This window comes from Sapajus apella, unplaced genomic scaffold (genome assembly GCF_009761245.1).
Source record: "Sapajus apella isolate SASKATOON/1434 unplaced genomic scaffold, GSC_monkey_1.0 scaffold13, whole genome shotgun sequence".
Taxonomy (NCBI): domain Eukaryota; kingdom Metazoa; phylum Chordata; class Mammalia; order Primates; family Cebidae; genus Sapajus; species Sapajus apella.
The window spans coordinates 17339524-17350458 of record NW_022436953.1 but is presented as its reverse complement, the minus strand read 5'-3'; the positions used below and the strand labels follow the sequence as shown (position 1 = coordinate 17350458).

At 45.9% G+C, this 10935-nt stretch overlaps 1 protein-coding gene across 1 annotated transcript; it reads right to left on the bottom strand.

Annotated features, from left to right (window-relative positions):
• Positions 1-6859: 6859 nt before the first annotated feature.
• On the bottom strand, positions 6860-9806 carry ADRB1 (adrenoceptor beta 1). The gene has a single exon (XM_032281694.1). It carries the CDS (start codon positions 9564-9566, stop codon positions 8139-8141), a length of 1428 nt encoding a protein of 475 aa, XP_032137585.1. The 5' UTR covers positions 9567-9806; the 3' UTR covers positions 6860-8138.
• Positions 9807-10935: the final 1129 nt, after the last annotated feature.

Genomic DNA, 10935 nt, shown 5'->3' with positions numbered 1-10935 from the left:
ATTACTGAGAACATACCTACAATTTAAAAATCTCAAGCAACGTCCTAATGCTTTGTCAAAAGGCAAGAATCCATATAACTTGGACCAACTAAAGATCCCATATAAACTCTAGCTTTTGTGCTAAAATGGGAAGATAATGATTATGAATCTGTTTTAAGTGGGAAAAAAACTTGGGTGGGAAATGAAAACTTTGACAGGCTGCGATATTTGTGTGCCCTAAATATATTTTGTGGATATACTATTTCGTACAGTATTAACAAGCAGAAATAACATTTAAAACAGAAATCTGTACATTAATGAAATGAAACCTGTTCTCTTAGCTACGATGACTTCTTGGGTCCAGGTAACATACTGGGGATTTTATTCCCCTGTAGAGTTCAGTGAGAAAGATATCTCTGGAACTTTCAGTTAGAAAGGAAAGAATCCCACTTAAGATATAATATAGGCCAGGTGCAGTGACTCACACCTGTAATCCCAGCACTTTGGGAGGCTGAGGTGGGTGGATCATGAGGTAAAGAGATCGAGATCATCCTGACCAACATGGTGAAATCCCGTCTCTACTAAAAATACAAAAATTAGCTTGGCGTGGTGGCATGCACCTGTAATCCCAGTTACTTGGGAGACTGAGGCAGGAGAATCACTTGAACAGAGGAGGTAGAGGTTGCAGTGAGCAGAGATCACGCCACTGCACTCCAGCCTGGGTGACAGAGCGAGACTCAGTGTCAAAAAAAAAAAAAAAAAAAAAAGATATAATACTATAAGTTACAAATAAATCAAGTATTTTTCCCATTGACAATTGATGTAAAACTTAGAACACATAGTTCTCATTTAGCAATTTTGGTGAAATGCCTATTTTTAAATAATGATGTACATTTTCACACAGTATATACCTCCTTCATACTCAGAATTACAGAATGCCAGCAATCAATGTGCCATTTCTAGAAATAAATGCAATTCTTAGAAATATTTGGAAAACCTCATTGTTTCCTGACACCAGCAGAGGTTGCCCCATATATTATACGTTGCAATTTGAGGCTTAGCACTTTTCTTAGAGAAACTTTTTTTTTCTTTGAGATGGAGTCTTGCTCTGTCACCAGGCTGGAATGGAGTGGCACCATCTCCACTCACTGCAATCTCTGCCTCCCAGGTTCAAGTGATTTTCCTGCCTCAGCCTTCCCAGTAGCTGGGACTACAGGCATGCGCCACCACGCCCAGTTAATTTTTATATTTTTAGTAGAGATGGGATTTCACCATGTTGGCCAGGATGGTCTCGATCTCTTGACCTTGTGATCTGCCTGCCTCGGCCTCCCAAAGTACTAGGATTATAGACTTGAACCACCGCGCCTGGCCGAGAAACTATTTTTTATATCTAATAGTGAAAATCTGGATGTGCAAAATAAATAGAGGGTTAAATCACATCTTCTTGCAGTGCACAGCTGTAGTTAGACCTGTTACCACTCTGTGCCTGCACTGTTGCAGAGGCTAGAAAACTTGCTTTTCTGAATCTAGTAGTCAAAGAATATTCAGAGTGCAAACCATGTATGTGGTAATGCATCGGGCTCTGCAGAGTGAAAGATAAAAAGACAAGTTCTAAAGGAACCTCTAGTTGGGTAGGGAACAGAGAAGTCATTTGGAGACAAGAAAAAGAGACTAACCTAGGGGTCAGGCACCTAGACTTGATCTCTGTTCACCTGTTGCCTTGGAGAAACTGCCTGAGGCGATATGCATTATCTCCACAGGGCCATGACCTTGGGTGTTTACCAGGCTCTCATCCTTATGCACTCAGAAACCTGCTTGGTAGGAGTGTGTTTTAAGAAAAGGTAAAAAAAAATATGATCTCCAAATTGATCACAAAATCAGTTAAGCAGAATGAGTTTTTTAAAAAGGGCATCTTACTAAAATGTTATTTATAATGGTTTAAAAAAAAAATCCCTCGAGTGAAGAAAATGTTATTGGAAAGTCTATTAATGTTTACTCTTTAAGGGCATTTTTTACAAGGACTTCAAGATTACAGGTGAGTTCCTGTAGTTAACATAACAGAAATCGTAAGCCAGTAAAGTTCCTGCTGAATTGTCACCATATATTAGGTTGGGAACAGAGAAACTCAATACCCTGCAACCCATAAAGGAAGGGTGAGCAGAAATACAAACTCCTGTTGCCCTCAGTGCTTTTCATCCCTGAATTGCTATTCCAAGAAAAAAGAGAATAATCTAGATAGTTGCTTTTAGTATTTATAACTCAATGCAAAATTGTAGAGTTGAGTAATTTTCCAAATTGCCTTTCTTTTCTTAAGGTGGCTGTGGGTTAAGAATCATTAAACAATCACTTTTGCTCAGCACAGAGCAAACAGGTTTTTTAATCCTATGTTTAGGAAGATTATTTTATTCAGCTGTGGTTTCTGTGGAATTTTAAGTGCAACAAAAAAATGAAGGACCATTTGTTTGAATGCATGGGCTATTATATATATTTTTGCTATTCTTAGTTGTTCTTTTCACTTTAAAAAAAAAAAAGACTAAGGGATTTCTGTGGGTGGAGTTGCTAGGAAGGAAAAGGAGGCCAGGAGAAAGTATTCAAAAGGATAGACTTTGCAAAGCAAAGAACTTCAGTCGTAGCATCTCAAAGAGATTTACAAACAAAGGCTACCGATCAGGCTTTGTGGGAAGTGAACCCGAATGGCAAGGAAACTGATTTGACTTTCCCAAGGTCATTGGGCACAGTGGGAACTACAGTGAGACAGCTATTGTGGCCACAGTGGGCCATCTGCTTGAAAGAGTTTTCTATATCCCTAAAATTGTACCCACAATCCCCACAAATCAGCTAGCCTAATAATCATTAGCAACACTAATTTGCAAATTGTTGAGGGTGGAACAACTGATGTTACCTTTTGAAACCAAGATAATGAGACTGACAAGGTCACATGGTTACGAAGTGACAATATCAGAAAAAAGAAAGCCTAAGATAGTCCACACCCCAAATATTAAACTCATCCTGAACACTTGTGATAGAAAGATACAAACAAGTATTTAAATTTTATCTGCTTGGAGTTGCCACCTAATTGTGAGCAACACTGAAATTCTCAGGAAGAAACCCAAACTTGACATTTAAAATGCATCATAGGTAAGTTTTGTGCCACAAGTAGGAAGAAAACAGCGTGGTCTTACTACTCCTAATTAACAGCTATGAGCAAATGAACGTGGAGAGAGAGGAAAAAAGGAAATGTAAGTGTTAAGAGACATTGAAAATCAGAGCTTTAGGAAACGATTTATGAGAATTTAATGCTCCTAGGAAAATAAATTTATCAAGAACTAGGTATTCTGGATGTTTCTAGCTTATTCAAAAATTGAAGGCTGGGCATGGTGGCTCAAGCACTTCAGGAGGCCAAGGCAGGTGGACTGCTTGAGCCCAGGAGTTCAAAAGCAGCCTAGGCAACATAGGGAGACTCTGGCTCTACAAAAAATACAAAAAAAAAAAAAAAAAAAAAAAAAAAAAAAAAAAAAAAAAAAAAAAAAACTGTTGGGCGTGGTGGCACATGGCTGTAGTCCCAGCTACTCACTCAGGAGGCTGAGGTGGGAGGACCAGGTGAACCTGGGAAATTGAGGCTGCAGTAAGCCATGATTGTCCCACTGTACTACCAGCCTGTACAACAGAGTGAGACCCTGTCTCAAAAAGAATTGAAGAAGTCCTCAAAAAAGGGCTAGTGAGTATGGTGGTTCTAAGACAAGAATGATCTTCAGGTACAGAAGGTGGGGACCTGATCATTGCCAAGCATCCAAGAGAAGGCAAAGATTTAAAGGCAGCTGCTTACAAAGACTCCTTGGGTGCTGCTTACGTTACTGCAAAGATCATGCTGTGATAGTGCCCGCAGAGTGGGAGCTTCTTAGAGCTACCATTTTTGCAGTCTGTCATTAGAGCAATCAGATTTGAAGCCTCTTATCTGTTCCATGACCAAATGATTGACACTGATTGATTCAGGCACTGTCGCCCTCTACCTACAAAGGAGTAAAAATATTGATAAGGTAAATCAGCCTACAAAATATCTATTTCTCATATTACTACCTCTTTGATTACATTAGAAGGGCTATTAGAGACTACTTAAATGAGAGCAGACTAAACATGGAATTTTTAGAATAGTGTTATCCTGCCAGAAAAGTAGTTCAATCGAGTTTGCTTAAAAATCATTGCAATGTAGCAATGTTATTTGGGACACATTGAATAAAAAATTATGAGATTCAGGAACAATATTCTAGATGGAAATTTAAATGTGTGGAGGGTGTATGTGAAGAGGAAGAAAGAGAAATTAATTTAATTCCATTTGCTGATGTGACTGTAGCACAACTATTTTTAGGTATAATCCAAACAGTGCATATCTTCTCCATTTTGATTAGTAGACAATTGGCAGGGAGTCAAAAGAATTAGTATTTCTCAGCACATTATGCCAGAAACGTACAAATAAAATGACATTATCTGTGCCAATGTGTTTAATTTGAATTACTTCTAAGGTTTTAATTTTTTTCTTTCAAATAAACGAATGAGTCCAGCTTGGTTAAAAACATTTTTAAAAAAGTGTTTCACAACTGGCAGCAAAAGTTATAGAACAATTTTTCCTTAGATCCTTGCTGAGACGCTCTTGCAAGAAACTTAAATGTTAATATTACCCTGATACTTTGGGTGCAGAATTTCTGTCTGGCAATTTCATATATTGCGAGAGGAAGTCGGCACATTCAACAAAATGTGAAATTAAAATAAGCTAGGAAAATGTACTTAACAAGGAAAGATTTCACAGTAGCCACTTAGGAGTTATTAATAATTCCAATTCCCAACTAAGAAATAAACTCTATTTGCAAAGGTTTATATGGGCAAGCTCACCAAAGGATGAAGCCATATGGTATACCAATTACACATTTCTACATCAGGGAGAACCCGGAAAATCTCTATTGAGTTCTCATTAGTGTTCAATCTGAGTGTAACTTTCAATGTAGCAAATCTATGAATCTTGATCACATTTTCCTGTTACGATGTTAAGGCTTGTGCTTTTGGTAGTTTGCTACACACAGCCCACGGGTAAGGCTGTGTTTCTGCACACTCGTTGCCCTCTTCTTCCTGTTCCTGCAGTGCACAGTCTCACCAGATTAAGCAGGACTGGCAGCCCAGCTCCCCACATCCCCCATTATAAATCAATGGCTGCCTTCTTCAAAATCGACGAAAAGCAGTCTTCATGGATATGTGGAATCACTGACATGGTCTGTTTCTGAATCCACGTAATTCTCAGTTGGAGAGTGTGGGAGATGACAACTCTATCCTATTTCCTGCCAATACATAGAAACCAGTCCCAAGATTATAGGGGTTTCCTCTCACTCACTCAAGCGATTAAGCCTGTGCACTAAGTGGTTAAATTATATACATTTGTTCTTAAAGCTTAAAGGACTTTTGTCATTTAAGACCTGAAATTTGATGGCCCTGTATATATGTTTTGGGCTGAGAAGATTTCTTTTTATTTAAATGTGAAGATTTATCTAGACAAAATAAGTAAATAATCAGGAAATCAAGAAAGTGAAGCATTTAACTATGTAATTTCAGACAAAGAAGGACAAAACTCCTAAGAAAATGCATCTTACACACTCATGGTGGGGAGTGGATAGAAATTAACCATATTTGGTTCCTAGGGAAATTATAGTGACATTCATCCTGAGACTGATTTTGCATCCTCCAAAATATGTTTCTTTAAATATTTATTTTTGTATCCTTAAAGAAGCTCACCCTTTCTTTCTTTCTTTCTTCTTTCTCTCTTTCTTTCTCTCTCTCTTTCTTGCTTGCTTGCTTGCTTTTCTTGCTGGAAAGGGGTTAAACTTCATAACAGCTTTTGTTGAGGCTGTTCCTGTTCATGCAACCTTCTGCTGGTCTCTAAAACATCTACGTCATTAACCTTTCTCAGAAGACGGTTGCCTTGTCTTTAGAATATGCCATTGCAAAAAAGAATGTTCAGTCTCTACTTTTCCCTATTAGAGAATACTCTCTCGTGTTAAAGTGTAGCATAAGCCAGACGTGAATACGCTTTACTTTGATTTCTTTACTGTATGGTAATGAAATAAAAAGCCTGTTTAAAAAGATAGTAAGTATTTTAATGTATTTTGGATAATGTAAAATTAATATCAGGACAAAATTCACTATACTTTCCTTTAGGAACTAACTTTATGAAAAATACTCCATCCTTTGGGTGCTGTAATTTTCTTAGAAACTTAAATTCTTTCACATTTGCTTTTACCTGTGATCTGTCCACCCAGAACTTCTGGCAAAATGATCTACTTAACTATGCTAGAGAAAAAACATTTACTTCAGAAGTCCTTTTATATGTTTTTGCTTAACCATGAAAGCATTTTTCATTCTAAACAGGCTCTGGGGAAATCTGCACACAGTGATCATCTGCAGCCTGTGATTTTCTATTGGAAAACAAAAATAAGCTGTGGAAGCCACTTACTGCATTCCAAGTAGGCAACTGATCATTCAATGAGTCTTTCCTGCATTTCCATGAAAAGTTGCAGCTGAGTTAAATGGCCACATCACTAGTTTTTAAATTTATTTTTAGAATATAAGCAATCCCAAATGTCACTTCTTAAGTCAAATGCAGCAGATGGGATCTTGAAAGTGCCTACACGTTTAATCTGGCTGTGAAAATTTAGGGCAAATCTGTAGCTCTCAGTAGGTAAACACCTTATTTGGTCTGGAGGCATTTTGCTATGTTATTGAAACATGAAAACCTATTAAAAGAGCTCTATGGGAAATCCAGTCTGTATTCTGAACAAAACAAGCTGTCTTTTTCATTATCGCTGACCCCTTACAGACACACGATACATAATCTCGATTGTGCTTCATTGGTATTTATTGCACATGGACAAATTCCTCACACAGTAGTTAGTTGCACCAGAGTATAAATACTTGGTAAAACACACAAGAGGAAATAGAATTTACACACAAGTGCTAACTTTCACCAGCAAATTCACGTGGGCACTTGGACATAAAAAAAATAAAAAATCCTTAAGATAATTATATTTATAATATGGATACAGTTACAGTACCATGATAAAGGAGTATAAAAAGCTATTTTCCCAATAAATCATTAGCTCTATAACATACTAGACAACAGAAGTAGAGTGTGAATTTTATTTTAGTTTTTAAGATCTGCCCACCCCTTCCCCAGTTAAAAAATATTTAATTTCTTTTTGTGCAAGTAACGTCTTCTGTGGAATTTGTAATTCCTAACACTGTGCAAAAATGGCATTTTGAACCACTCCTTTTTTTGTTTTTGTTTTTATCCACATGTGCAGTAATCAAAACTGTCTCTCTCTCTTTTCATGTCCTGTCTTCAATTGACAGAGTCACATGTCACAGAGAGAGGCTCTGCGCCTGGTCCTTCCAACTAGTATTGATACATAAATAAGCTGTTTAATATAAACAAGTCTTTCTATCTGCTGTGCAAATGCACAGTGTGAGGTAGAAATCCCTTAGCCTGACCACCCAGGCGCGCGGGGGGACAGAGGGTTTGCCCTACACAAGCGAAGCAAATTGGGGCTTGTTCCAAGAAGAGCTTAACATTTCTTGAAACGTGAATTTCTTTTTTTGCATCCATCCTTTTTGCTTTCATAACAGCGGAAACCATTACTCAGGAATTAAAATGAAATTTCTCTGGAAAGCAAAAGGAAATAAATATGCCTTGATAAACTGTCATTCTCCTCTCTCTGGCTGGTAGACTGCCCCTGTTCCCGGGACAGGGATGGGAGCCAGGCTGATCGATTTTAATCCCCTCCCAATGCTTCTCCCTTCCCCTGCCTACCCAGCTTCCACTCCGGTCCTCGCAAGTGTCAAAAACCACCTGGGGGGAAAAATCTAAAGACGCATCACACGCAAACACAAAAGAAGGCCGGACCACAAACAGAAGAAGAAGGAAAAAAACCCAAGGAACATCAGCAAGCCACTCTCCCACCCCTCCTCAAACTTTCCTTTTTGTGCAACGGTCCGTGGCTTTTCTGTTTGCCTTGGATGATTCAGACGAGGTTTGTGGGCTTCGAGTTCACCTGCTTTCGGTCTTGAGTAAACACAGATCTCCGAGATCCCCCGGGAAGCCGTTCCGGGACGCCTGGCCCCTACACCTTGGATTCCGAGGCGAAGCCGGGGCGGCACGGCTCGTCCAGGCTCGAGTCGCTGTCCGCCGCCGCCCCGCCGTTGCAGCCAGCCCAGGGCTCCAGCAGGCGCGCGGGCGGCGTGGCCCCGACGACATCGTCGTCGTCGTCGTCCGACGCGGCCCCGGGCGACGGCGGGGGACCGGGCCGGGCCAGGCAGCCCGAGGCGCGCGGCCGGTCCCCGTGGGCCGCGTGGCGCCGGCTGGCGGCTCTGCGCGCGCAGCGGAGCAGGCGCTGGAAGGCCTTGCGGAAGTCTGGGCTGCGGCAGTAGATGATGGGGTTGAAGGCCGAGTTGGCGTAGCCCAGCCAGTTGAAGAAGACGAAGAGGCGGTCGGGCACCAGCTCGCGGTGGAAGGCCTTCACCACGTTGGCCAGGAAGAAGGGCAGCCAGCAGAGCGTGAACACGCCCATGATGATGCCCAGCGTCTTGAGCGCCTTCTGCTCGCGCAGGGCCACGAGGCGCGAGGGCCGCCGCTTGCCCGCGCGCCCGTTGGTCAGGGGGGCGGTGGCGGCAGTGGCGTTGGGGCGCGGGGGTCCGGGCGCTGACGGCGGCGCGGGCGCGGGGGCGGGCGAGGGCGGCCGCTCCGGGCCGCCGAGGAAGCGGCGCTCGCAGCTGTCGATCTTCTTCACCTGCTTCTGGGCCTCGCGGAACACCCGCAGGTACACGAAGGCCATGATGCACAGGGGCACGTAGAAGGAGACCACGGACGAGGCGATGGCGTAGGCCCGGTTGGTGACGAAGTCGCAGCACTTGGGGTCGTTGTAGCAGCGGCGCGCCTCGTCGCTCTCCGCCCGCCACCAGTGCATGAGGATGGGCAAGAAGGACACCAGCGCCGAGATGGCCCACACGGTGCACACGAGGCCCCGTGCCCGCGCGCGCGTCAGCAGGCTCTGGTAGCGGAAGGGCGAAGTGATGGCGAGGTAGCGGTCCAGGGCGATGACACACAGGGTCTCGATGCTGGCCGTCACGCACAGCACGTCCACCGAGGTCCACAGCTCGCAGAAGAAGGAGCCGTACTCCCAGCGGCCCCACACCACGATGGTGGCCCCGAAAGGCACCACCAGCAGCCCCATGACCAGGTCGGCGCTGGCCAGGGACATGATGAAGAGGTTGGTGAGCGTCTGCAGCCGCGGTGTCTTGGCGATGGCCACGATCACCAGCACGTTGCCCGCCACGATGAGCAGCACGATGAGCGCCATCAGCAGGCCCATGCCCGCCGTCCACTGCTGCGACAGCGGCTCCGGGCCTTCGCTGGCGGGAGGCAGCAGCGAGGAGGGCGGCGACGCGGGCACCAGCAACCGCGCCGCGGTGGCCGCGCCGTCGGGGAGCGGCGCAGCCGACGACAGGTTGGCGGGATCGGAGGCGCCCAGGACGAGCGCCCCCGCGCCCATGCCGAGCTGCGGAGGCCGGGGGCGGTGGGTGTGGCGGGGCTGGGCCGTGGCTAGGGAACACCCCAGGAGCCCGGGCGGCTGGGTGCGCCGAGGGAGGTCGCGGCCGGGTCAGCGCAGCCGCGGCGGGGGGCCGGAGGCATGGACGCCGGGCGCCTTTCCCGCCGGAGCCGAGCGCTGTCGCTGTCGCCGCCGCCGCCGCCGCCGCTGCCGCTGCTGGAAGAGCCGCCGGTACCTCAGCATGTTTCTGAGAGCGCCGGGCCCGCCGCTCCGGCACCCAGCACCCACCCCACCCCGCTCCCACCTCCCCAAGCCAACCCCCGGGGCCTGGCGTCAGGCTCCTGCAGCCAATCGGGGCAAAGGCACGCCCCCGTCGGGTCTGCCCCCCCCAACTCCCCGCACCCCATTCCAGTTGGCAATTGAGCCGCAACTGAGAGTCCCGAGCTAATCGCAGAGCTAGTGCCTCCTGTGCGGCCCGCCGGTTCCTGCGGACGCGCCACTTCCTGCGCCCGCTGGTTCCAGGTCCCTGTTCCCCGAGCCCCTTCCCGTGCCCGGCTCCCCCACGGGGCCCCGCCCCCTCCCGTGGCCCACAAGTGCTCCCGCAGCAGCTCCTGCTCCCGGTTTGCCTCCCGCGCCAGGCTCCCTCCTGCGCCCCTGCGTCTCCAGCATCCCCTAGACCTGCAGTCCTGGGGGTTCCCTGCGGCAGAGAGAGCTCTCTCCCTGGAGCGCGGAGGGGACCTTGGTGTTCAGGAAGCGCCAGAGAGCCTGGGACTGCTTGGCCGCCGGGCATGAAGGAGTTTGCCCTGCGAGCTTGGTTGTGGCATGGGGCAGCCTAGCAGGGTGTGTGTAAAACCCTTCCCCCGTCAAGAGGCGACCCAGCCAGCCTGCGTCGTGACAGCTTGGGGGATCGGAGGTGGGTGTTAGTGGTTAGAGGAAACTTCCCAGCAGAGAGGGTTGCTGGAGCCAAGGGCGCATCTGTCAAGAATGCTCTCTGGGTGCTGTTCTTGCAGGGATCTTCTGTTCAACCTCAAGTGCAGTGGATGTGGAAAGGAAGCGAAGGTTTGTGCATCTAACAGCTAATGCTGAGGACCCGCTGGAATCGTATACACTCCTCAGTCCCAGCTAATGAATGTGTGAGCATGATACAACAGTGTGTGCTCATGATATAAAGGAGAGGCTTAGGGAGACCGAAACGTTGAGATACAGAGCAAACGGTACGACCGCGAGGGGAAAAAAACGTGTTTAATTACACTTTAGACTTTTCAGTGATAACACCTGTATTTTGTGTTTTATTACTCTTGTGATTTTATAATTTGAGCTAGGTCAGTACCAACACAATGAGGTCAGTACCAACACAGTTTCGGCTGACCTC

Excerpts from the sequence above, each read along its gene's own strand:
- ADRB1 (XM_032281694.1), bottom strand. The coding sequence starts at position 9,566 with ATGGGCGCGGGGGCGCTCGTCCTGGGCGCCTCCGATCCCGCCAACCTG.